The sequence below is a fragment of the Branchiostoma floridae genome, chromosome 5 (assembly GCF_000003815.2).
Source record: "Branchiostoma floridae strain S238N-H82 chromosome 5, Bfl_VNyyK, whole genome shotgun sequence".
NCBI lineage: Eukaryota > Metazoa > Chordata > Leptocardii > Amphioxiformes > Branchiostomatidae > Branchiostoma > Branchiostoma floridae.
Window position 1 is genome coordinate 4,528,893 of NC_049983.1, and position 24,452 is coordinate 4,553,344.

General features: G+C 40.2%; 1 protein-coding gene across 6 annotated transcripts; it reads left to right on the forward strand.

The window, feature by feature from the left end:
* Positions 1-713: 713 nt before the first annotated feature.
* LOC118415542 (TBC1 domain family member 22B-like) lies at positions 714-23,061 on the forward strand. 6 transcript variants are annotated; one of them, XM_035820218.1, is made up of 15 exons: positions 715-958; positions 2,036-2,301; positions 2,675-2,788; positions 3,005-3,067; positions 4,853-5,032; positions 5,687-5,757; positions 6,765-6,893; positions 8,132-8,197; positions 9,169-9,234; positions 9,754-9,868; positions 10,419-10,534; positions 11,534-11,609; positions 12,997-13,124; positions 17,955-18,050; positions 18,920-23,061. In XM_035820218.1, exons 1-15 carry the CDS (start codon positions 843-845, stop codon positions 19,058-19,060), a joined length of 1,743 nt encoding a protein of 580 aa, XP_035676111.1. In that variant the 5' UTR covers positions 715-842; the 3' UTR covers positions 19,061-23,061. The 6 variants fall into 6 exon arrangements, with proteins under 6 accessions (XP_035676109.1, XP_035676111.1, XP_035676114.1 ...); XM_035820216.1 differs by lacking the exon at positions 3,005-3,067 and having other exon boundaries at positions 714-958; positions 2,675-2,857; XM_035820221.1 differs by lacking the exon at positions 3,005-3,067 and having other exon boundaries at positions 2,675-2,743.
* The last annotated feature ends 1,391 nt before the right edge of the window (positions 23,062-24,452 follow it).

Genomic DNA, 24,452 nt, shown 5'->3' on the forward strand with positions numbered 1-24,452 from the left:
TTTCGCTCTTGTGGCAAGGTTAGATGCTGATCTTGGAACATTTAGTGCTTGTTTTATGATAATACTAGTTTTATATAATGTGAACAGATTCAATGGGACAGGATTTAGGGCTTATTTCAATGCGCCCGATTTCTGAGCCATAAAGTAGAATAGGTTTGACACATGCTTTGAAAAATTTGTTTCTAACTGGTACTGAGGCTTTATATAATGACTGCTTGATTACGAATAAAGCCTTTAAATCTTTTCCACTCAGGTATTCAAGTTGTTATGAGCTTTGAACGTGGCAGGTGAGCGCACAATATACTAGTAAATATAACAAGTTATGATTTCTATTTAGCGGTTTTTAGGTAGATGGCCTTTGTAAATAAATTTTGGTTTCCTAAGAAATTCAATTGTATGGAAATTACACTACATGTTTGATTTCCTGTATATGCATTGTTCTTTCTTTTATCTATGTTTGCGAGATCGACGTATGCTGTAAGGAAGCTGCAGTACATTTAGAGTCCGCAAGAGGCGTTTTCAAAAGTGATTATAAATGCACAGTGGACTATACCACTTGAGAAAGGGCATTTTCCTAGTTGTAAGTCATTACGACTTATTCATTTTTTCTCCGTCATCTTTAAAAAATTCTACTACAATTCACCGAACAACAAAATCATCAATTTTGAGGCGGTTGTCTGGAGGTATAAGATTTTCTATTCACGATAAGAAAAAATACCCCCCTTCCGCATGATGATGATGATGACTAACATGGCGGCGGTGTGGTGCAGTAAATATATTTAGTGTCAGATCCTCCAAATTTCTACCTTTCTCTGCTCGCCTAAGAGCTCGTTATTCCCAACATGACTGACTCCGGTGCCCGGTCCGCAATGCCGCCGCCCAGTGAGGGTCTAGGCCGCGCCATGAGCCCGCAGCGGCGTCCTTTTTGGAAGAGGAACGCCCCCAAAGTGCCCGGCAGGTAATTATTATGACGTGGTCACTTTTCCTTATCTGAAAGTGGAAAAACCAGTTGTTGTACTTGTATTAAGGAACTTTCTGTTTTTTATTTGATAACGTTACATAAAAATCACATGGACTGCTTATCATAACCGACTGTTGGCTAATAGCTAACTAGTATAGTAATATAGATCTGAACTTACTACACAGTCACTGAGTCTCGTCTAATACCTTTGATAACGTTAATATTTGTACAATTACTTTAAAAACAAAGGATAGATTATCAATATTCATAACCAGCAGAGATGGCAAAATTCACCCGATTATCCGTACTGTGTTTACGAGCCATATGCAGTCCCACAATAAGGTCGTTCAATGAAATTGCATGGAGGATATGTAAAACAATATTCACTGAATGATAATATTTAAATCACAGAAGCACACACACACACATACAAACACACTGACCAAGTTGTGCTGACAGATCAAATCCCCCAAAACCAATATTTCACTCGCTGGGAGTATTCTGGGCTTCTCCAGAAAGGGAGCCAAACCTAGAAATAGCCAACAAAGCTAGAAATAGCCAACACCCAGTAACGCTTTATCCAACTTGATTCCAAGGACGTTTTATAACGCATATCATTATACATGTAACGTTACAACTGTATGTAGTGTTTTATAGGACAATTGTGGCTTTGGGTTGCATTGCAGCCGTCACATATCGTGATAAATTTTGTTTTTGTTGTTGTTGTTGTCCTTGTTATTTTGCTAGACGTGGCCTCTTGGTGCTGAGTAACACATGGTTCGCTTTTGAGTCAAGAGTCTCTCTTGGTATTTAACTCTTGGTTCCTTGTGCAATAGACTTTGTTATTCTTCACCAATTGTTAGTGCTGCAATATACAGTTGATATTTGCTCATTTTGCAGCTGCCACCCTCATCATTGTATGACTTACAATTAACCTAAGGTCAAAAACTCAAGAAATTTACACAAATTGATGTGCACAGATTCCATCTATATACTACATATGCATGTACTAGTAATTGAATGAACATGACCTGACAAAGATTAATGTTGTCTTTCAATATAATTGTATTTCAGGTCTGTGCAAGCCAGTCCCATTAGGGAGAATCTAAAGGACCAAAAACCTAGAAAGACTTTGTCATTCCAAGATTTTGAGGATAACACCAGTGATGCTTGGGATGATGCTGAAGATGAGATTATTGCGCTCTCTGAGGCGAAGCTCTCTTTTGAAAACTTGTTACCTGTCTCGGTGAATCACGGCAAAACGGCGAGCACCAATCAGGCAAGCCTGCCTCAGCGGTTAGAGGAAGTAACGGGAGAAAATACAGTTCCAGTAACAGGAGGTATGTATGGTGGAGCTGTTGTCTTGTTATTTAAGTAATGATGACATTTTTATCAGGTCAGACTTTGTTTTTGTGTCTATGTGTTTGTGTGTGTTTCTGTGCACCTATGTGTGTGTTTCAATGTGTGTGACGTGTGTATGTGTGTTTGCTTGTGTGTGTGTGTGTATGTGTGTTTTCACATGTGTGTGTGTGGGCACGATAGATAATGGATTGTGGCAGTGCATTTGTGTACCGAAATTCATATATAAATATTTCAAACATAATTAGAATGATGCAGAATATACATGTATGAAGGGTTATATGGGAGCTTCAAGTAGGACTGGGAGAATTCTTAATGGCAATACCTTATGGTTTTGTTTTCTTACTGTCCTAGACTTTCCAAGCCAACAGGCAAGTTCAACAGGCAAGTCAGAAGAAGTGTCGTCCGTCAGTCGACAGAAAGGTGTGGGTCCGGGGGTTGGGATCAGACAGAGCATACCTGAAGACTCGAACACAGCACCAGCCATGCCCCCTGTACATGTACACCCCCCACCCACAGTCAACACCAGGCATTCAGGTAGGAACACAGCACCAGCCATGCCCCCTGTACATGTACACCCCCCACCCACAGTCAACACCAGGCATTCAGGTAGGAACACAGCACCAGCCATGCCCCCTGTACATGTACACCCCCCACCCACAGTCAACACCAGGCATGCAGGTAGGAACACAGCACCAGCCATGCCCCCTGTACACCCCCCACCCACAGTCAACACCAGGCATTCAGGTAGGAACACAGCACCAGCCATGCCCCCTGTACATGTACACCCCCCACCCACAGTCAACACCAGGCATTCAGGTAGGAACACAGCACCAGCCATGCCCCCTGTACATGTACACCCCCCACCCACAGTCAACACCAGGCATTCAGGTAGGAACACAGCACCAGCCATGCCCCCTGTACATGTACACCCCCACCCACAGTCAACACCAGGCATTCAGGTAGGAACACAGCACTAGCCATGCCCCCTGTACATGTACACCCCCACCCACAGTCAACACCAGGCATTCAGGTAGGAACACAGCACCAGCCATGCCCCCTGTACACCCCCACCCATGGTGAACACCAGGCATTCAGGTAGAGAGTGCTAAGGTGTCAGAGCACCGATCCTGCTATGTTGTATCCAAGATGCGCTTCTAGCCAAGGCGTTCTTCAAAGCACATCCTGGCTAATATATAATCATTGACAACACCAAAAGAGCGTATATGGATGTCCATGATTGGTTCTGATTGGAACAAGACTTGGATAGAGCATGTTTTGGACAGGCTGTGCCTCCTGTACACCCAATACCCATGTTTTCCACCAGGCATTTAGGTATGATTGTAAACAATTCGCACTTAAATAACTGGCTCAATCTTTTCTCTTGCTCACAATGGATTGTACACAATGGCAAAATTCGAGCCAGTGGTTACAACAAAGGATGGTACCCAGGCTTAATCAAATTGTAATGCCTAGGCTATAGTAAAAGGCAGGAGTTTTTAAGGTCTTATTCATGTAACTGCAAATTGGGTACCCTACAAGAATTCCAACCCAAAAAGTTAATGGCTGCAAGTAGACATGTTTTTAGGGCTGAGAAATTCCCTTTTAGCCAACTGAACTGATCTCCAACATTAGATTAATGAAAAGTTGTAACTGAAGAAATAAGTGTTATATTACTTATATTAGAATAGCCTAGTCAACCCCCCCCCTAACCCCGGACGAATGGAACAGTCGAGTCTGGAATGTGGAGATTCAGTGAGTACACATGTGGACTGAGATGTGTGTGTGTCAGTGTGCTTATTTATCATATATCCCTAAGTAAAGAGGGACCAGAAAGTCAGCTTAACAATTAGTAGGTAATGTTCAATAGCCGAACACAAGGACAGAGGTACACAGTCCTGGGTGCTGAGTGGTGCGGTTGAACACTAACAGAAAAAAAAACAGGGTAAATGTGCTCAATATGCATAATATGGGGTCATTTTCTGTAGCTTCATTATAATATGAACATCATGTAAGACACATATTTCTTTGGACTAGGGGTGGGTACCGGTACAGAAAACTCAGGCCCAGGTCCAGTTCATTTCCAGAGGATCAGGTCCAGGTCCGGACCTGAACCTGGACCTGATTCAGTATGTGAAAACTTCTGTATTGATGATATTCACAACAATGGTTTATTTCAAGGAAATCTGTTTGGTGGAGTATTCGACTCAAACTAACGTTTTAAAATTCTACACGGCTAACTACCACTGTACGATTGACTGTAAAACTTGGTAGAGATGACTATAAACTTTACTCTACTTCGCTCTTGTTATTTTCTTCGACGGGTAAACACCAAAATGTGTCAATGCCTGAACAAGTCATGTGTTCATTTTCTAATAGGTCCAACATCCGGTCCACCTAATTTTTTCAGGTCCATTTTTTCCGGACCGGTCCAATAAGAAAAAACAGTTTTGTATAGATACACCGTAACGGTACCCGACCCATAGGTTGGACACTGAGTCTATAAAGCTAAAAGCCTGTTTCCTCCATCAGAGGATACAACAGAGTCAGGAGACTGGAGCGTGCCCCAATCAGAGAGCAGACCCAATCCCCCATCCCGTCTCAGCAGACAGCTGGGCAGGGCGTGCAGCGATGACAAATCCCTGTCTGAACGGGAGGGAGCCAAGCTGAAAAAAGTCAATGAGTTTATCGCAGGACCTAATACAGACTTAGGTGAGTATGCATTGCCTTTGCTAAGAAGGTTATGTTTTTGTTTGTGTGTGTGTGTGTCTGTGTCTGTGCATGTGAGTTTAATACATGTATCTCGAAAATGCTAGGTAGGTCTTGGTGAGATTTTTGGCCCCTGGCAGCTTTCCATGGTACTGCAGTCAAACTTCTGTTTTTGATATCGCATATTCTGAACAAGCTGTAAATTATAAGGTGTGTAAATTGCTATCAAGTGACTACAAATGTATTGTCGTACATCAAGCTAATGTTGTTTGAAAAATGATGATACATGTAACGCTAGTTCACCTTTATCCGCAGACTAGCCTATTTCCGTTGTTTTCAACATTATTTAGGGCTATCATGCCTATGAAATGTGAGTTTAAACTGCTATATATTTTGAAAATATCACAATCTGATACAAAAACCACCATCCCACGACTTGATATCCCTAAATGTGCCATTTTGAAAAAAACAACGGATATAGGTTATCCCACGAATAAAGGTTAACTAGCATTAGCAGACTATACATAAATGTAGGGAACACTACAATAATCATTGATCCGTATCCTAGCACTGTAATACACTGCCAAGTTGAGTACCAGACACTGTGTTTAGCAACTCAGACTTTCAGTAACTACAATGTTGAATCTGCCTGTTTAGATGCGCTGAAGAAGATGGTATGGTCAGGTGTACCCAGAGAAGCTCGACCTACTGTGTGGAAATTGCTCAGTGTAAGTAATTTCTGTCTCTGCCTCAAGTTAATACTTCCACATGTTACATTGTTAGATTCAACTGCAATGAATGACTTTAAAATCTGAAGCCTGCAATTCTGTATTTACATCAAACTTAGTACGTTGATAAGTTAGATTTGAAAGATAGTACTAGTTTGTTGGTAGAAGTAATTCTGGATCAAATTTGAATAGCCTAATTTTCACCTGTTACACAAAAAATGGCCTAATTTTTTGACTGTCCAACTCTACTCTTTGTCAAGGAATGAGCAATCCACCACTTCTCTGTAGCATCATGTTATGCTGACTGTACACAGAACTTGGTGACAAGTGAATCATAGCTTATAAGTTGCTCATTCAGACAAAGACTGAAGTTAGGCAGTTGGTTCTGTTTTCAGTTTGAATTTTTTGGAAGCAGTGAGAGACAAAATGTCACATGTTTTGTATAATAAGTTTTTTTTTTAAGGACTGAACAATGTTATACTTTTCATTTTATTGGTAAACATTTCATTGATAATTGTTTCGTTATCAGACAAGCATTTCTTTATAGTATAGGACAAGTCCACCCTGTTTAAGTGATTTATGTACTCTACTGTTGTTGCCACATGTACATTTAGAAATACAGTTTTGTACCTGAATCTTAATGAAATGTAGTTATGATACATCAGTAGTTACATGACTTGTGTTTACCAATGGCTGAATACAATGTGCCTCATGACAAGGCCTGTAAAAAATTATATTCATTCAAAAGGGGAATGCATGGCAAATGGAAGGGTAGGCATGGGGTTAGTAAGTATCCTTAATTGTAACAGTTACGAAACATACTTTTCATATTTCACAAGTAGAATTTTTATAAAAATTTGGTGATTATGTATTCATTACTACATACATGTAATCCATTAGACAGTAGCACCCCCTTCTGTAGTTTAATGCTCCTTTAAATCTCCAGGTGATTTTCATGTACAATCACATACTCATGGATTGATTGCAGTTTTTGTCGCCAACATTAGAATTACCTGCCTGCGAATGTTGAGAGGCGGTGTATGATGTTGGAGAGGAAACGGGAGGAGTACTTCAGGTTTGTTAAACAGTACTATCCCAGCAGGACACAGGACAATCATGTGGAAACGTGGAGACAGGTGAGCAAGTCTGTGTGTTCGTATGAGTGTGGGTTTGTGTCTGTGCTTATGTAACATTGTGTAATTTGTACATAGGTCAGGGTTGTAGCCAGCACCTCTCCTTGTCCTTGTGTCCTTTCACGGAATTTTGCAGCAGGGGACGGAAAAAAATTTTAGCCCATTCCGTCCGCAGTGGCAGACAAAAATCGATATGTAAAGATATAATAGAACTGTCTCCCTTGTGTAATTTTTCACCAAAACAGATGCCGTTGAACAGCTTAGTCTACCAGCAAAATTTACACCTCAAAATGCAGAAAATAGCATTTCAGAGAATCTGGATTTCAAAATTTTCATGGGGAGCATGCCCCGGGACCCCCCTAGGAACATTGCGCCTTCGACACAAAGTCTTACACCTTCAGCGGTCAATAGGATTCAAACTTGAGGGGGACGGAAAACGATTTCAGGCTGGCTACAACCCTGACATAGATGTTTGTATTTGCATCATTCTGTGTCTGTTACACTACATAATGATGTGTGGATGTATCTGTGTTTCTATATGTAACTGTGTGTCTGCGTTTGTACATTTTGTATAATTTAAGACGTCAGACGTAGGGACCACTCAGCGCTCTCGTCCAAGTATCAAATATTCCAGGTATTAGAGATGTCGAAGTTCCCAGATGGAATAGCAAAGAAGTGACTGTATATAGCTATAGGGTATGATAAACGTTGGAGCAAACTACAACCCTGATTAGGAGTGGGTTCCGATACCTTTTTTTCTTGTTGGACTGGTCCCAAAAAAACAGACCTGAAACAAGTTCTCCTGGACCAATTGGCAATGAACAGATTATTACAATATTGGCAGGCATTCACACATTTTGGTTCTTATTAGTTCAAGAAAATAACAAGAGGGAAATAGAGTAGGGTTTATATTTCTACAGTCAAACTAAGCGTTGTTTACATGAAGATAGGATTGTAAAATGCCAGTGGGTGTTGGATACTCCACCAAACAGATGCCTTTGTAGCAACAGACCATTATTTTTTTTAGTATCGCCTTCCAGTTTTTACAATTTTTCTTAGACAGTAAGGTTCAGGTTCAGGTCTGGACCTGTACTGGACCTGGACCTGAATTTTCTGTACCAGTACCCACCCCTAACCATAATAGTACCAAGCTGATGTGATCACTGAATGAATGTTTTTGACTGCTTCTTCATGTGTAATGTTCCATGTTTTCTCTGTTTTCCTGGTCCGACACTGACCAGATCCAGGTAGACATACCTAGGATGAATTCCCAGCTTCCATTTTTCCGTCAAAGTTCAATTCAAGAGGTGAGACCTGATAAAAGGGTGCCCATGTGAGGTCCATGGACTGTTGGAACTTAGACTAAGTGTGGAAAATGTAGAAGTGACAGTCTGCGCCCTGATGCGAAAACCAAAATTTTGCCTTTGGTTTCATGAGATAGTAAGCGGTCCCCAGACTGACGAGAAAGCATGATGCTTTTTCATTAGCTAGTACTAGTAGTGCCATGCATGATTTTGCCAAGCACAACGGGTCACCCCTACTCCCCTCATATGTGTATTTGTTTATTTTACGACAGGCTTTTAGCCAGACACTTTTCTTAGGATACCAAGAAATTTGACGCACTAGACGCCCTTACACTGGGCAGCAGATCCTTTGGCAAGCATGAAATTCTGATTGACCAGGGATGCTATCAGGTTATTTGTGGTTACAGTCTTCTACTGTGACCTCTGTAACAGTATTTTTGCCTCTAATAGGATACCTTAGAATGCACTATTTTGACTTTGCACTCTGCATCCTGGAAGGTGGATGCCCTTGGACAATATTCACTTAACGCGACTCACCAATAGATTTGGACTCCCTTTAATAAAATCCTAGCTAAAAGCCTGTTTTACGAAGTTTGACGTTTAAGGCTTATGTGCCTGAAGCTCCCTCGTTCACAGGGCTGCCGGCTTTGTGTCACCATCCAAAATGCATTGCGTTACCCCTAACAACATGTCCGAGCTGATGCCACAGAATTCAGCCCACAGATACACAGCATTTGATCAATATGGCCAAGCAGCGGGGTTGTGTTACCTCGAATTTGTGCCACAGAGACATGCCTAAAACTAGAGCACCAGAAACAAAGGAAATAGTAGTAGATTTTTGACAAAAATTTTGTCTCTTTAAGTTCAACAGTGCCTGGACCTCACATGGAAGTTAGGCATGAGCTGACTCGAGCTCACAATCATTAATTCTTCAATCCAATGTTGTTTGATTGTCTGTATTATTAATTTTTCAGATCCATATAGATATCCCAAGGACAAATCCTCTCATACCTTTATTTCAACAGAAGGTTATCCAAGAGGTAGGAATTACACTAGGCTGCCTCTTTGACTTAAGTCATGCTTCTTTTGCAAAAATATTGATAACATGTAGTTCATCATCTTGAAGTTCTTTAATTTACGTTTTAGTTCAGTAAATTAGTAAATGTAGAGTTGAAATAACGTAATTGTATGTATGTGTAGAGAAAATGCAATTCCTGTGCCCCTAAAACTGATTGATGTTGGTTAATTGTATAGTTTTTACACGTTTAGGAGAAAGGTAGGCTTGTTGGAAGGTTTGAGATGTTTAAGTTAACCTTTCTTCATGTTGATACTAGTACATAGATGACGATCCCATCCCAAAGAAAAAATTTCGACCACACGGCAAATGGTATCAAGCAGCTGCAAATGAGCAATAATATGCATATGTTTGTTCAACCTTCCAGACCACTAAGATTTCATGATAAAGTTCACTGCTGTACATCACTCTATTACAGTATTAGCTATTATGTACCCTATTACTAACAGTTACAAGATAATTCTGTTTCCATTGTCTGTTTCAGATCTATGAGAGAGTACTGTTCATCTGGGCTATCAGACATCCAGCTAGTGGCTATGTGCAAGGCATCAACGACCTGGTCACACCCTTCTTTGTGGTGTTTCTATCCGAATATACAGGTAAAATTCATCCGAATATACAGTCAGGTAAAATTCATGTAATGAGTGAGTGACCATGTCGTATGCTGATGAAGCTTAGACATCCGGGCAGGGCTCTAGCCAGCGTCCGTTTTTCCTTCAATTGACGGAAATTTGCTGCTTGTGACAGAAATTTTTTTAAACCAATCCGTCAACCTTGACGGACAAAAATTCTTGGTGGAAGCTACAGGCGGCTTGGGGACGCCGTCCACGGTCGGAAAGCCACACACTGTTTGTCTTGCCATTGTTATGATTGTTGACTTAGTGTGTCGGCGCCCTTTTGCATACGATAATCTCATTAAAAACCTGTTTTTCAAGGTCTCTGTTCCGTCTTTCTAACTTGATTTTCGCAGTTTTCGCGACAATGGAAACCGGCTGACGGAAAAAAATTTCAAGCTTGCTAGAGCCCTGCATCCGGACAACAAGATATACCAAGTGGCAGTTACTGACCAACATGACATGATTTTGGACCATTATTGTCAGTGATTGTATTAATCTATTGAGAACTAAAACAGATGAAATGTTCTGTTAGATCTAGATGTGATAACAGAGGACTTTGATGCTTCACAAAACCTGGAGGAGAAGGCCCTGAACAGCATCGAGGCCGACTGCTTCTGGTGCTTGAGTAAACTCCTGGATGGGATTCAGGTCAGTTCACTCTTCCGATTTAAAACTTTTCGATCAGTACTCTGTCACCAACATCAATATCACGACAGGGCAAAAGGAACTCTAAGTAAAACAGAGGAGGTACTGTTATCATTTTATTTTACAACATGTTGCAAAGCAATCAGACATCACCCCTTCACGGTAAGTCAGAAACTTACAGTCACACACACACGCACACACGTACATGTACATTTGTATCTTTACATACACTCAGCCATATAGTAGTGATACATTTGCACACATTCACAGACAGACGTACTGTACACACATCTCTATGAAACTCACTGGACACAGCTTACAGGTCTTTTTCTTATTTTTTGCCTTGATGCTTTAAATTGTTATCGTAAGGAAACCATATAATTTTCTTCTGCATCAGTATACAGTCAAATCTGTCCCAGCATCCACCTCGACAATCTACCCAGTGGCCATAGTGACCGCTTGTTTTCAGCCCAAAACATTTCTGTTCAAAATGGAGTCATTATGTTAGTCCATTTTACCCCCTTTCCACTAGCTAAGAGCATTGACCTTGCTGAGATCACACTGCAACCTAGTCTCCAAAATACTTTACAAATGTTTCTGTATACCAGGTAAACCTGGGACCTGCAACTTTTAAAAGGGATAGATTAACAGCCCTTGTACATGTATTTAATAGTTGAGGACAGCCAATGTCAACCGGATATATCCGGCACACATACATGTATACATGCCCTGTGTGCCATGCCCGGTTATAACTGGGATAGCGTATTCCCCCGAAGTAGCAGCTTTGTGCGCGTGTAGCGCACGAACCCCGGAAGTTAGGGACTTCAGCCTTGTTCGGGGTTTCTTTTGGGGGGTCAGCGGCCAACCCTGGCACTGATAGCATTTTATAGTGCTGAAGCTCTGGCAGTTTAAGGGTTAACACTTTGGTAGTGACTGTTCCTTAACTTACATATACATTGTATCAGCTGCATTGTATGCTCAATACCAACTGTGTTGTTGCAGGATAACTACACATTTGCCCAGCCTGGTATCCAGCTGAAGGTGAACGCTCTTCGAGAGCTGGTCAAGAGAATAGACGGTGAGATACTTTCTGTTAGGGTACATTAGTGTGTAAACTCACATACATATTGACATGTTTTGTCTTACGTAAAGTTTGTAAAATATTGTGCCATCTTTGTGAGGCGTAAACACATACCTCCAAAGTTTAGATGTCTTCGCAGTACATAATTGTTTACAGAGTGACCTAGCCTTACAAGAACATGACACTATAGCTCTAAGACTTGCATGGATCTTACATGTAATTATGCAAATTACGTCCTTATTTCAATTTGCATCTCATTGTGTACATCTCTGCCTGAGGTATTTCTGCATACTGTATATCATGGACATCAGTCATTCCTTTGTTCAGTTACCCTACTTGAAATAGTTAACCAAAATAGCCCGTAGTTTCAGAGCAAGCTGCTATATACTAAAGGGGTGCAAACTTACATCTGTCCACTTCTTCCCTATGTCAACACCTGTCTGTCACCAAACATCAAGACATCAGTATGTAGTGTTAAGTGGCACAGTGAAACCTGTCCGAGCAGCCACCTGGTGCAGGCAACCACCTGCCGTCAGAGGACACATTGAAACAGTCCCGTCCATTTTTACATAGTTAAGACCCTTTCCCAAGCACCTTTGCCAACCAGCAACCACTTTTTACAGTCCCAAAGGGGCATTCAACCTGCCCTCACCAACCAAAATTGATTGACTTGCAGCAGCTATATAGCAGCCATTTTATATACAGAATTATGCGGGCACAGTTACCCTAGTTAACTTTAAGACTTCTTTTCCTTAGGTTTGTTATTTGTTACGTCTTGTTAATGTTAGGTAGTATCACATGTATTTACATAAGCCAGGATTACCATACATGCATCAATCATCCGACCATCGCTCATCCAACCATCAACCAACTTGTTGTCAGCAACCATCTGCCCTCAGCAACCATTATTGCTCCGTCCCTTGAGTGGTTCGTTGCTTGACTGTATTACTGACATTGTCATTGAAGAAGATTCACTCTTTACTTCTGGATACTTTAAAAATTTTAATAGACGTTTCGAAAGGAGTCCACCTTTCTTCATCAGTGAAATGAATATGAAGTTGTACAATTTCTCGGAACAAGGAATAATTCTTATGTAAGAATTATTCCTTGAATTATTCCTTACATAAGAATTATTCCTTGAATTATTCCTTACATAAGAATTATTCCTTGAATTATTCCTTACATAAGACTTATTCCTTGTTCCAAGAAATTGTACAGCTTCATTTTCATTTCACTGATGAAGAAAGGTGGACTCCTTTCGAAACGTCTATTAAAATTTTTTTAAAGTATCCAGAAGTAAAGAGTGAATCTAATTCGATTTTAATGTTTCCTGGATGAGTAACCTTCACAGGCGTACTGACATTGTCCTGCTGTGTCTCCCCAGCTCCCCTCCATGCCCATCTAGAAGCACACATGGTGGAGTATCTACAGTTCGCCTTCCGCTGGATGAACAACCTCCTGATGAGAGAGTTGCCGCTGAGATGCACAATCCGTCTATGGGACACATACCTGGTACGGTCTCACTAGGAAACTGTTACAAGTAGGGGTGGGTACTGGTACAGCGTACTGGTACAAAACCATTTTTCCTTATTGGACCAGTCCACAAAAAAACATTCTGAAAAAAATTCGGTAGAACGGATGTTAACTTGGACCTATTAGAAAATAAACAGATTATATAATCAGGAATTCACACGTTTTTGGTTTACCCGCAAATTTTCGTCGAAAATAACAAGAGCAAAGCATAGTTCATTTCTACAAGGTTTTACAGGCAATCATACAGAGGCAGTTAGTCTTGCAGGCAGCGTTCCCGCCAGGCATACGTCTTTACGTCTTTGGACGCATCTTTTTCTGGAAAGACGCACTCGGCTCAGCTGAATGCGTCCATAAAAAATTCTGAAAGAAAGGCTGACCTGTACCACCAGTGTACAAAATGTATCTGGAATCTTTTTAAACAAGAAATCTTTTTAAAAAAGCTGTGCCTTGCCGCGTGGTAGGAATATCGTCAGGAAAAGGTAGGTCGGCACTTCAAGCCCGGCCAGGCAAAATGCTGTGCCTTGGCGTGCAGTAAGGATAATTTGCTTGTCTGCTAAATACGTATTATTAAAATTTTGACACTAGAAACCACGAAAATGAGAAAATCTTACGATTATATTTGAAAGGCAACACTCTGAAAATACAAATGGCATTCTGTGCCCATCATCAACCCAAAATACGATCTTTTTCACGTGTTTACGGTATAGGCCGCATGTAGCCAGTCACAAGTATGCAAATGAGCTAACTATATTTAGTACCATGCAAACACCGCATGTGACCATGTTGGAACACGTTTTCAGCTGTGTTTGCCGACGAATTCCTGCCGTTAGGGAGAATTTGCGGCCTCAAAACTGATATCACAAGTGAAGCGAAGTTATAGTTGTTGTTTTACTTTCATTATTTTGAAAGAACTTTGTAGCGTCATAGCGAGATCAACCGATATGTTTGGATGACATAGCGGCGCGGAAATATATGCTTCGACGGCGTGAATTTTGAGCAAAAATACCGCAGAATTATGGTTAGAAAACCCAAGGAGCTTTTATCCTTGGAAAACCCCACATTTTATTATTTCAGGGGTCCCTGGTCCAATTTAAAAGAAATAATAAGTGTACCGTCCAAAATAAGAACGTAGCGGGTGGATTCTGCGGCTGAAAAAAATAAACGTAACTGTTACCTAAACATGCACTCTTGAAAATGCAGACCAAAAAGTCCCAAAGGTGGGTTTTCATGGTTCTGGTCGCATGACGAAAATATTCTTATATCAAATGGATGTTATAAAAAGGTAAAAGGACAATTGAAAAAAAAACAACTTTCACTAGGCGGGTTCGAACCGGGGTCGGCAGTGTGGCGACTAATCACGCTAACCACTACGCCATGCTAACATTCACAGTACCAACTCGTATTAACAGGTATCCAAATCTAAGGCATAACTTGAATACGTCCGTTCATTCCAAGATTCAAAGATTCTAATGTCTAATCCTCCGAAAAATGTCTAAACAACTGTTACTTATGTGAAAAGTTTGTAATGAGACGAGAGCCTGGCAAAATAATGTCGGGAAAGGCATGTTACAAGCTCTGATTGGCTGGCTGGAATCTCGGTGTGTCAATAGCCTGTTTAGGCTATAGGCACACTCAGTGTGTCAATAGCCACAGCGATATAACAAAATGATCCTAAATATTATCTATTGCGACTTCTCGTGTGACGTTTTGAGCTGGCGCTCTCCTAAACTCACGTTAGCGTTTTGCTGCGGTCTCGGAAGGCCTCTCCAACGTTTTGATGACGTCATGGCTACTTATATATTCACATACAATTTATTAGCCTGATTTGGAAATTGTTTCATCTTTATGAATAGCTAATGCAATTCTTGTTGCGAGATAATGCACTTGATTTTATGTCACTCCAAATGAATTTGGAATTTTACCATACAAACGCTTCATTTATTCAATGTAACCAAATATTAAATGCTTTTAGAACCGACCGCAAACAGAAACAAATACGTAAAATGGACGGTTTAAAATTCAACAGGGATGTACCATTGTCTGCCTGAGCCGTCAAACTTGTCCATGAGAAAGGCGATTTGGAAGGGCCTTTGGAAGGGGCTTTGGAAGGGCTGGGTTAAAAGGTCCGTCCATTGATCCATGGAAAAAAGCTGGCGTAAAGCCTTGCCTGGCGGCAAGGCAAAAATCTGTCTTTATAAGAAGGAATCCTACCTTTACAATTTATACTTCAAATTCTTCACTTTCCGGTCATCCCAGTAGTCTGAGCATGGGGCGGAGGGCGGCACGTTTTACAACTAGCGAATCCATGTGCAACACACCCTGCCACGCGCCAGTCTGAGCCGTCCGTTGCGCAATGTAATTTTTTGTAGTCCGTGAAATACATCTGACAGTCAGCATTCTTTAACACTCGAAGAAATCTTATGCAGATTTTATATTCTGATATTAACATAATACTAACTTGTCCTCATTCTCACGTATTTGTTAAAGATTTGTGGGCAATACAAGTATTGAACGAACAAACTGTTCTGCGCGAGTGCTGCACATCTCAACAAAAGTTCTCACGCTGTGGGCAGATGATTGGCAGTCGGTATTTTTGACAACAGGCCGCCGGCGCCATGCAGTCCAGATTGGCCACCAGGTCCAAATCCAATCATCTTAATAACCAATCAGCATTCGATAAATGTAATGTTACACTCTGTCATTGGTCACCGGGAAAAAAAGTTGCCGACTATTAGCGCACGTGATGTTGGTAGCCGCCCGTGTCGTCTGGCAACTTGTGTTTCTTCCCTAGCTGCTAACAATTTACTATTAAAGTTTCCCCATTTATCCAAGTTAAAAAACGTGCGCGGTAAATAAGTGAAGAATTCAAAACTATACACTTTATTTATTATTTACAAAATTCCTTTTGTTTCAAAAAGACAAAATTTGCGGCAGAAAAGGGGCCGCAATATTGTTGTCAGGCGTCGATCGAGTCGGTTGTGCACTAGCATTGGCCTCCGTGGCACATGGCGCGGCACGCCCCCCTCCCCAGATGGATCGTCGATCGCAGCGCCCAGCACGCTGGGACGTCTTTCTGGCTACTCCTTCAAGGCTACACCGGCACTGATCACTGCCAAAGAGGCAGCAGATCGTCCTCCTTCGAGTAATGTATAACGTCCTTGGTCTATTTAAAAAGAAATCCAACCAAAGATTTCACTCCGAAAACGGGGTTACCTGAGGTCGCAGGAAACAAACGCACGCTCGTAGAAAATGACGGCGCGGCCTTGTAAAACCCCACCGATTCGAAAAATTTGAGTAAAATCATCGGGCAAAATAGAAAAAAACACAAAGTGTGATGGCGCCGTTATTTTATCGTCTCGGAAAACTACTGTATTTGATGCGGGAGGGCGCAACATCGATCCCAGAAGGTAGACATTTTTTTATTCAATGACGGAAAAAAATTGGCAGAGGGTGGTCGTCGATAACTGAAAATGGGAGTAAAAGAGGCAACCGACGTCCAATTTCAAGTGCATGATTATCCTCTCAAATTGCAGGAAATTGTGTTCTAGGGGGTTTGAAAATCAATTTTTCCCGGTGGAGCATGCCCCCGGACCCCCCTAGAATGCGAGCGCGTGCGGCGCTCGTCTCGCGCCTCCGGCGCTCATTACGCCCTCCCAACTATTTGGACGCATACTTTCAAGAACCTGGCGGGAACGCTGCTTGCAGGATTTTAGAATGCCAGTGCAGTGGGAGTCAAATAGTCCACGAAACATACTTCTTTGAAGCAAAATAGACCACTGTTTTGAGTATCATCCATTTACATGTTTTCTCATACTGAATCAGGTTCAGGTTCGGACTGGGATCTGATCCTCTGGACCTGAACCAGACCTGGACCTGAGTTTTCTGTACCGGTACCAACCCCTAGTTACTAGCAACAAAAAGGAATGGGAAGGGGATAGTTTTACAAAGAACAAGAAAGAACATTAGATTAATCAAGTCTCTAGGACATAAACCTCCATGAAGTAATCAATATGGTGTTTCGTTTCCTTTTGTTTTTGTTGAAACTTTACTACAATATGGTGTTTGTTGTGTGAGCTATGGTACTGTAAATGTATTTTAGTTCGTGGGGATTCAATTTCGTGGTGGTTTTAAGTTCGCGGTAGCACCATGCACTGAAGTCTCTCACTGCTATGGAAAATTGTTAACGGTGGTTTTAAGTTCGCAGTGAAGCGGCCAAAGCGAACCACCATGAAAGTTTCTGCATGTACAGTATTTTGTACCCCATTTACCAGAAATAACATGCCTGCCCTAGTACTTTGAGACATTTCATATGCTAATCTAAGGCCTTTGGAAGAAATGCTGTGTTTCTAGTTTGCTGACTTACCCTAGCAAAAATCTGCCGACCTCAAACTTGCTTTTAGTTGACTACTGGCAAGGGACATTAAATTCAATTGTCAATCTGATATTTGTCTGATGTTATTCAAAACAGACTTCCTTCATTTCATACATAAAACAGATTGGAGCTTTGAACTGTTGTCATGTTAATGTGAGAATGCATAGTTAACAGTTCCTTGTGCATCAATACTAGTGTTGGACTTGTCCAAGGTATCTGTATGATGGCAAAAATACCAGTGTTTCAGTTTCATATTGCTAAAATATGATACAAGATAAGGAACTTATTAGAATAAGAGAGGACATAAAAAGAGATGATTCCACCTACCAACTCTAAGTTAGGTATTTTATTTCACAAGGCCTGATCTGTATAGATGTGAATGTTTGTAGGGAAATTATATGTTAAAAAGATTTCAGAACAAGTGACCTGTGTTACAGGCTGAGCCACAGGGATTCTCCACGTTCCACCTGTATGTGTGTGCTGCCTTCCTCATCAAGTGGAGAAAAGACCTACTCAGGGAGAGGGACTTCCAGGTCAGTGCTTACTGTTGTTCAGGGCAAGAAATACCACCTGCATATGCAGGTTAGTGCAGGTAAAATTGGAGCTGTGCAGGTATTTCTGATGTCTACCTGCACCTAACCTGCACTGGTCTATGTACTACTCGGTTTTATACATAGCCTGATATCTAGCCGTGTTATAGCTCCCGAGTCTCTTCTGTCCTCATTTGAGAAGAGAAGAGACTCGGGAGCTATAATATGATCTTTATTTGCATGTTCCTGCCCATGTGGGCTAAATGCAGCAAATCCCATGATGGGATACTAAAGACTAAGTACTATTACATGTAGTATTACAATTGAATAAACAATACATCTGCAGCTATGCTATAAATACATGAATTGTCCTAAAATGTGGGTTATCAGCTGCATTGATTTGTACCACCTACATGACCAAAAAAAATAGCAATGTTTCCTGAACAACTTCCTAAATTCTGAGTGGTGCAGGTAAAATTTGTCTGGTGCAGGTAAAATTTGTCTGGTGCAGGTAATTTTCAATGTTACCTGTACCAGTGCAGGTATGCAGAAAAAGTATTTTGAGCCCTGTTGTTGAATGCATGATTTAAGAAAGTTTGTGGTGATAGCACTATACATGTATAGCCTGATACTGCTGCAGTTATGGAATCATAGTCCAATGTCTACTGTCTGTCCAAAATTCACAATTCTTTGAATCTAGTTTGAAAGTTATAAAAATGTTTTCTTTTAATATATAGCTCCTGGAACGCATTGAGTACCCCTTTGCAATGTAAGATAATTAGAAGCAGTTCATTTACAAGGATTGTTGATAGGAAAAAAGTCTGCTTGGATATTGTAAGTAATGATAATTGTTTTTATCTGCTCTGTTTCAGGGTCTTATGCTACATCTACAAAACCTTCCCACGATACACTGGGGTGATGACGAGATCGGCCTGATTCTTGCGGAAGCGTACAGACTGAAGTACATGTTCGCTGACGCACCAAACCATCTCAACCAGAAAAAACCTACATAGCATTTCTACAGACTAACATATTGTGAACTAGATGGTAAGAGCTGTCATGTGCAGCAATCAACGTGTCATGTCCTGTACATGTCTTAGTCTTCAATTTCTAACATTGTCATAGCTTGGAATTACTTATTAGATGAATGTCCAGAGCTAATTAATTTGGCCCATTGCTCCCTTGCTTACATGTAGCTTGTTTTACACAAGCTGTTGCTGCTGGGGGCTTTTTGAGCCTTCTCCCCAAGCACTTATTGCCATACACTTAGTCTACTAAATGGAAAGAATTGTTGCCTTTCTGAGAGTTTATTGCAATGAAAACCTATCCAATAGGAGCTCATTCTCTGTCACCATGGATACAAGCCATTACACCTCAGTCTAACACTATGGTAAGACTACACTGACTTGATTTCATAGATGACATCTGTGGGCACATTGATTTTCGTCTTCTTTTTTTTTTTCAATGTGGCCACATGTGACATGTGATTTTGGCAGATTTTTTTGCCCTTATGCATTTAGTAAGTTCTGGGTCTCCAGAGGATGTCATTCATAAAACTAAACCAGTGTTGCCAAACAGACAGTTCCCAGTACAGTCTGACATAAGTTAGTACATGTTAGCACATTTGCATAAATCAACACATTTCTCATGTTCTCAACTGGTGTTGGTCATCAAGCTTCTAGGACATGACCAATGAAAGGACTGCTTAGCCAAGAAGGTTTAGTCAGGTTACTTACTTGCTTTTAGTCATAAATTGTGTGTTGACTCACAATCAACCAAAATGTACACCTTTTATGACATGCATAAATTGCACATATTATATAGTTATCCATTGTAGCTGCAATACAAGATGAACCTGAGTCTATACCTGAACCTGAGTTTATGTATCAGCACTAGAAATTGGTAGGTGAAGTTTGGGGTGTTTCGCTTGTTTGTCAGTGCTAACGAAACAACAGTACGGCATATGGCTGGGTAGACAAGGTTTGTCAACAACCTTCCTTTTTTGGTCTCTTTCTGTGGAAAATTTCTTGTTGTACAAGAAATGGCTTAAGGTACTGACCACTAGGAAGAAGAGGACCGTAGCCTGGCTACTTGACAGTTCATTTGTGTTAAAAAATCAAACAATTTGAAGGTCTAGAGCCTGATGTTGACATGATCATGATCATACAAATGAAAGGGCCCTCATACATTTGTGTAGGGGGCCTATATACTCATATTTTGCTAATTGAGGTTTATTTAAAATAGTTGTCACCCACAAGCTAATATAACTCCACACACCCCACTATATGGTTTCACAGCCACAGTTTATTTAGACAGTATATGTGTTGTCGTGTACTCACGAATATTAACGGTAACCATACAAAATGTACATTTTACTTAATAATAGGCCATGATTCAATTATATGGAATACATCCTGTGGGAATGCCAAAACCAATGCCACTGTGCATAAAACAAAAATGTTGGTAAAAAAAAGTTGCTTTCATTATGAAATCTTAGTGGTCAGAAAGGTGAAACAAGTGGTATACCCAACAATAAATCGTTCACTTTTGCTTCTTTCACAATCTTTGGAATTGACTTTGGCAATCTAGTGCATTATTATCCATACTCCAATATGTTTTTGAAACTTACAGCATATACATTTACTCATTTGGCATTATACCTTTGTATAATTTACAGTATTGTCAAAAACTTGTTTGGGGGGATATTGACAAAATGTTGACAGGTGCATGGCTGTTATCCATATAATCAAATCTTGCCTTATTGCATTTAGTATGACTTGAGGTTACAACATACTTGTACCTTGTTTCAACATATTTTATACAGTGCATCAATCCCGTCTCTTTTCCACAAGATATGCAGCTTTTCATGTTTGTTAATGACTAGGAACATGCAACACTTTCTGTATATATGTATTATACAATTGCTCTCGAATAACACATAGTTCACACATCTTTCAAACAAATTTAGAGGCAGTGGTAATGTTGCTTATACGCTGGGTACAAGACTCAGTGTTGGGGTCCATGTGGGTAGACATATGCATTGTACAGAATAACAATACAGGTTTTGCTATCGCAAACCTGTAATAAGTCTGGCAAGGATTCATCATTAAGTTATGAGACCAAGAAATAAGGTGCACAACTCAAAATCATACCTACATGTATAAAGTATGAAATAAGTATCTTAGCAGTTTCCACCAAATTTCCAGTCATTAATTGTGGTCCTTTCTGGTCCACGTCCCTTTGAAAATCAGTTAAGAACGAGGGGTGATCAATAAGTCCTCAGCCTCACCCAGAAATAATAAGCACAACTCAGATTTCGAAGCATAGATGTCAAGTACAAAGTCTTTTCTGAATGTGTACCAAAGTTCATATTATTGTGATCGTTACTTTGCAGGCGACACCCAGTAACGTTAGGTGTCATAAAAAAATCTTCAAAATGTTTCATAAGGAATCTCTTCGTATTTCAACTTGTAAGAAGTTTATATCTGACTTTCAGCAGAGCAAGTTGACCACCACACCTCGCTCTAACCTGGTGTTACTGGGTGTTGCCTGCGAAGTAATGACCATAATGATTTGAATGTTTGTAGACATTCATAAAAGATGTCGACTTTATAATTATGCCTAATTTGAGTCTTCATTTATTCTACCATGAACTCTACTCAATATGGATGTGGAAATTATTTTATTTCACAATGTGCAAAATGTTACAAGCTTATTTCTCTTTGCAAATTTGAATTAGGAGAAAACAAACATTGTGATAAAAGTATTTGATCATTTATAATGTAAGTGACATATACTAAAACAACATTCATCACTTCAAATGAGTTCCTGACTTGGTTAAGAAGAGAGATGGGCCCCGCCCTCCAATACCGCGCCAGACATATTGAGTAACAACCAACTGTACAAGACATTTCATCATATTTTGATATTATGTAAAATAGTGGCATAGTAGAATCGATAATTTGTGCATTTTGTATCCTTGATGGTATATAGAGCCTTTATGTTGGTCAGTCATACTTGTATTTTTCTGGTGAAAGGGAATATTGTAAAATTGTGCAAATGCATGTATTAAATGATCCCAGATCGGAATTTCAAACTTGCACGGTATGTGATCTTTAATTTCTGTGAGAACTCCCATGACATGTAGATTATGGTCTCGTATTTCCAAGGTAAAAATAGATATTGTTCTTAACACATCCGTGGATATTCGTGTGTGGAAAATAGTCCCCTTTGCTGGTTGCTTGTCGATTGTTGTATATATATATACACCTGTAACATTGACAGTTACAATTTTGTAGACCTATAGGAAGAATATTGTTTTTCCGGTTACACACATTACAAAATAAGGTTTGTAGGAAGGATCCCCTCATTATTATAGATTTTTCGGCCGAAGTTTAGCAATGTAAAACTTAAATGCATCAGGCACAGGTATGGGTATCATCTTATACAGAGAGACAATTATATTAATAAACTGGAGGAAAAGGTGGAATGTTCACTATATGTACATATTTTTACATACGTATCTGCTATCTGATATTCATTAACAAGTGCAGAATGCAGGAAGTCTGTTTGAAATTTCACTACTTAGATGCAAGATACAAAAGTTTATCTTCCTTACCAGTGGCCGAACAAAATAACAAAAAATATGGCTGGCACCTGCAGGTTCATGCTAATGTCATTTGGGTAACCGGAAGTACAGCATTTCTTTGTAGGCCTTAGAATACCTTTGACTAAAAAGGATATTATACATACAAAACACATGTAAAATAGTGTATGCACATGTACACTTAAAGTGCCTCTTCTTCCCTTTCCTCTTTGTATTTTCTCCTGCTACTTGCAACACTAAAATGACGTAACGTCCTTTTGTAAACTAATTTTCTTTATCACGTGTGGGTCTGGGTCTGTTATAAGCCATGTCATTTACTCCTTCAAGTCAAATGAACTAAAATACTGAATATGATATTCCTAGATTATTGTTGCCATGTATTAAAGTACATTTTGCAAACTGAAGTTTTCCTATCAACAACTTGTAAGAGTCTTTTTTGTGTCGCACCCCTGCTTCTGTTTAATCCATTCTAACTAAGCGATGTTGAGTCGATTATGCATGTATCAATGACATCTAGGCACGCATCACTTTTCGTCTGTTTCCAAAAAACAAATGAACTCTGCAACCATACTGTAAATCGTACAAAGAAGCTTCAATATGAAAAAGTCATGCTGTATACTGCAAATATTGGAAAATCGGCATTTGTCACAGAATGCTGCTTTTCCTATCGTCGCATGAACTGATGCCATGACCTTAATTCTTGCAAACTGAACATGTTTTAATATTCGTTGCAAGTGAAAATTTGCACGCTTATGATATGTTAAAGATATTGGCTCCCGTGGTATAGATTTGAATCACTGCAACCAGTTGGTAACATCTGTTTAACGCCCCGGCCGCCAAAGTCCCACCATCGTACTGTGAACAGGCGCCGTGGCCCGCGCCGGCAACAGGCGACAATGCGCCAATTGCTCATGTATTGATAGTGTTCAGCACCAAGGACAGACTTAGTTGCTCATGTATTGATAGTGTTCAGCACCAAGGACAGGCTTAGTTGCTCATGTATTGTCGGTGTTCAGCACCAAGGACAGACTTACCTGCTCATGTCTTGATAGTGTTCAGCACCATGGACAGTTTTAGTTGCTCGTGTATTGATAGTGTTCAGCACCAAAGACAGACTTAGTTGTTCATGTATTGTCGGTGTTCAGCACCAAGGACAGACTTACTTGCTCATGTCTTGATAGTGTTCAGCACCAAAAACAGACTTACTTGCTCGTGTCTTGATGGTGTTCAGCACCAAGGACAGACTTAGTTGCTCATGTATTGATGATGTTCAGCACCAAGGACAGAGTTGCCAATGCACCGGTTGAAATGGTGATGTTGCAAAATGGTACGTGTCCCTTTGTTTGAATCATTTTATGTTTGTTACAATTTTAAATAAGCTATACCAATGTGCCGCAAATCAGTAAGACCGGTGATAGAAGCACAAACGTGCCGCCCTATGATACCGTCAACGTAGTAACTTCCTTAGCATACCTGTCAAATGCTCATATCAATTTGACGTACCCTGGATGTGTCACCGATATTACATAACTTAATTTAGCCTAAGATTGAGCGGAAAGGGGGATAATTTGGTGGCAACCTTCCACTTTTGATTGTAAGTCTGATTATAACTTTAAGTCCTGTTGCTATCGCAGCTTGCCTTGCAAGGTTAACTTAGTCATGTACTCATTGCATAGTTTAAAGAAATTGCCTTTACATTACGTACCGGTAAGAAACAGAGGCAAATGATATGATATATTCGTCGCGTTTAGATGTATTTGTAGCACTGACTTGGATACACTGCTGCAACCAAAGCTTAC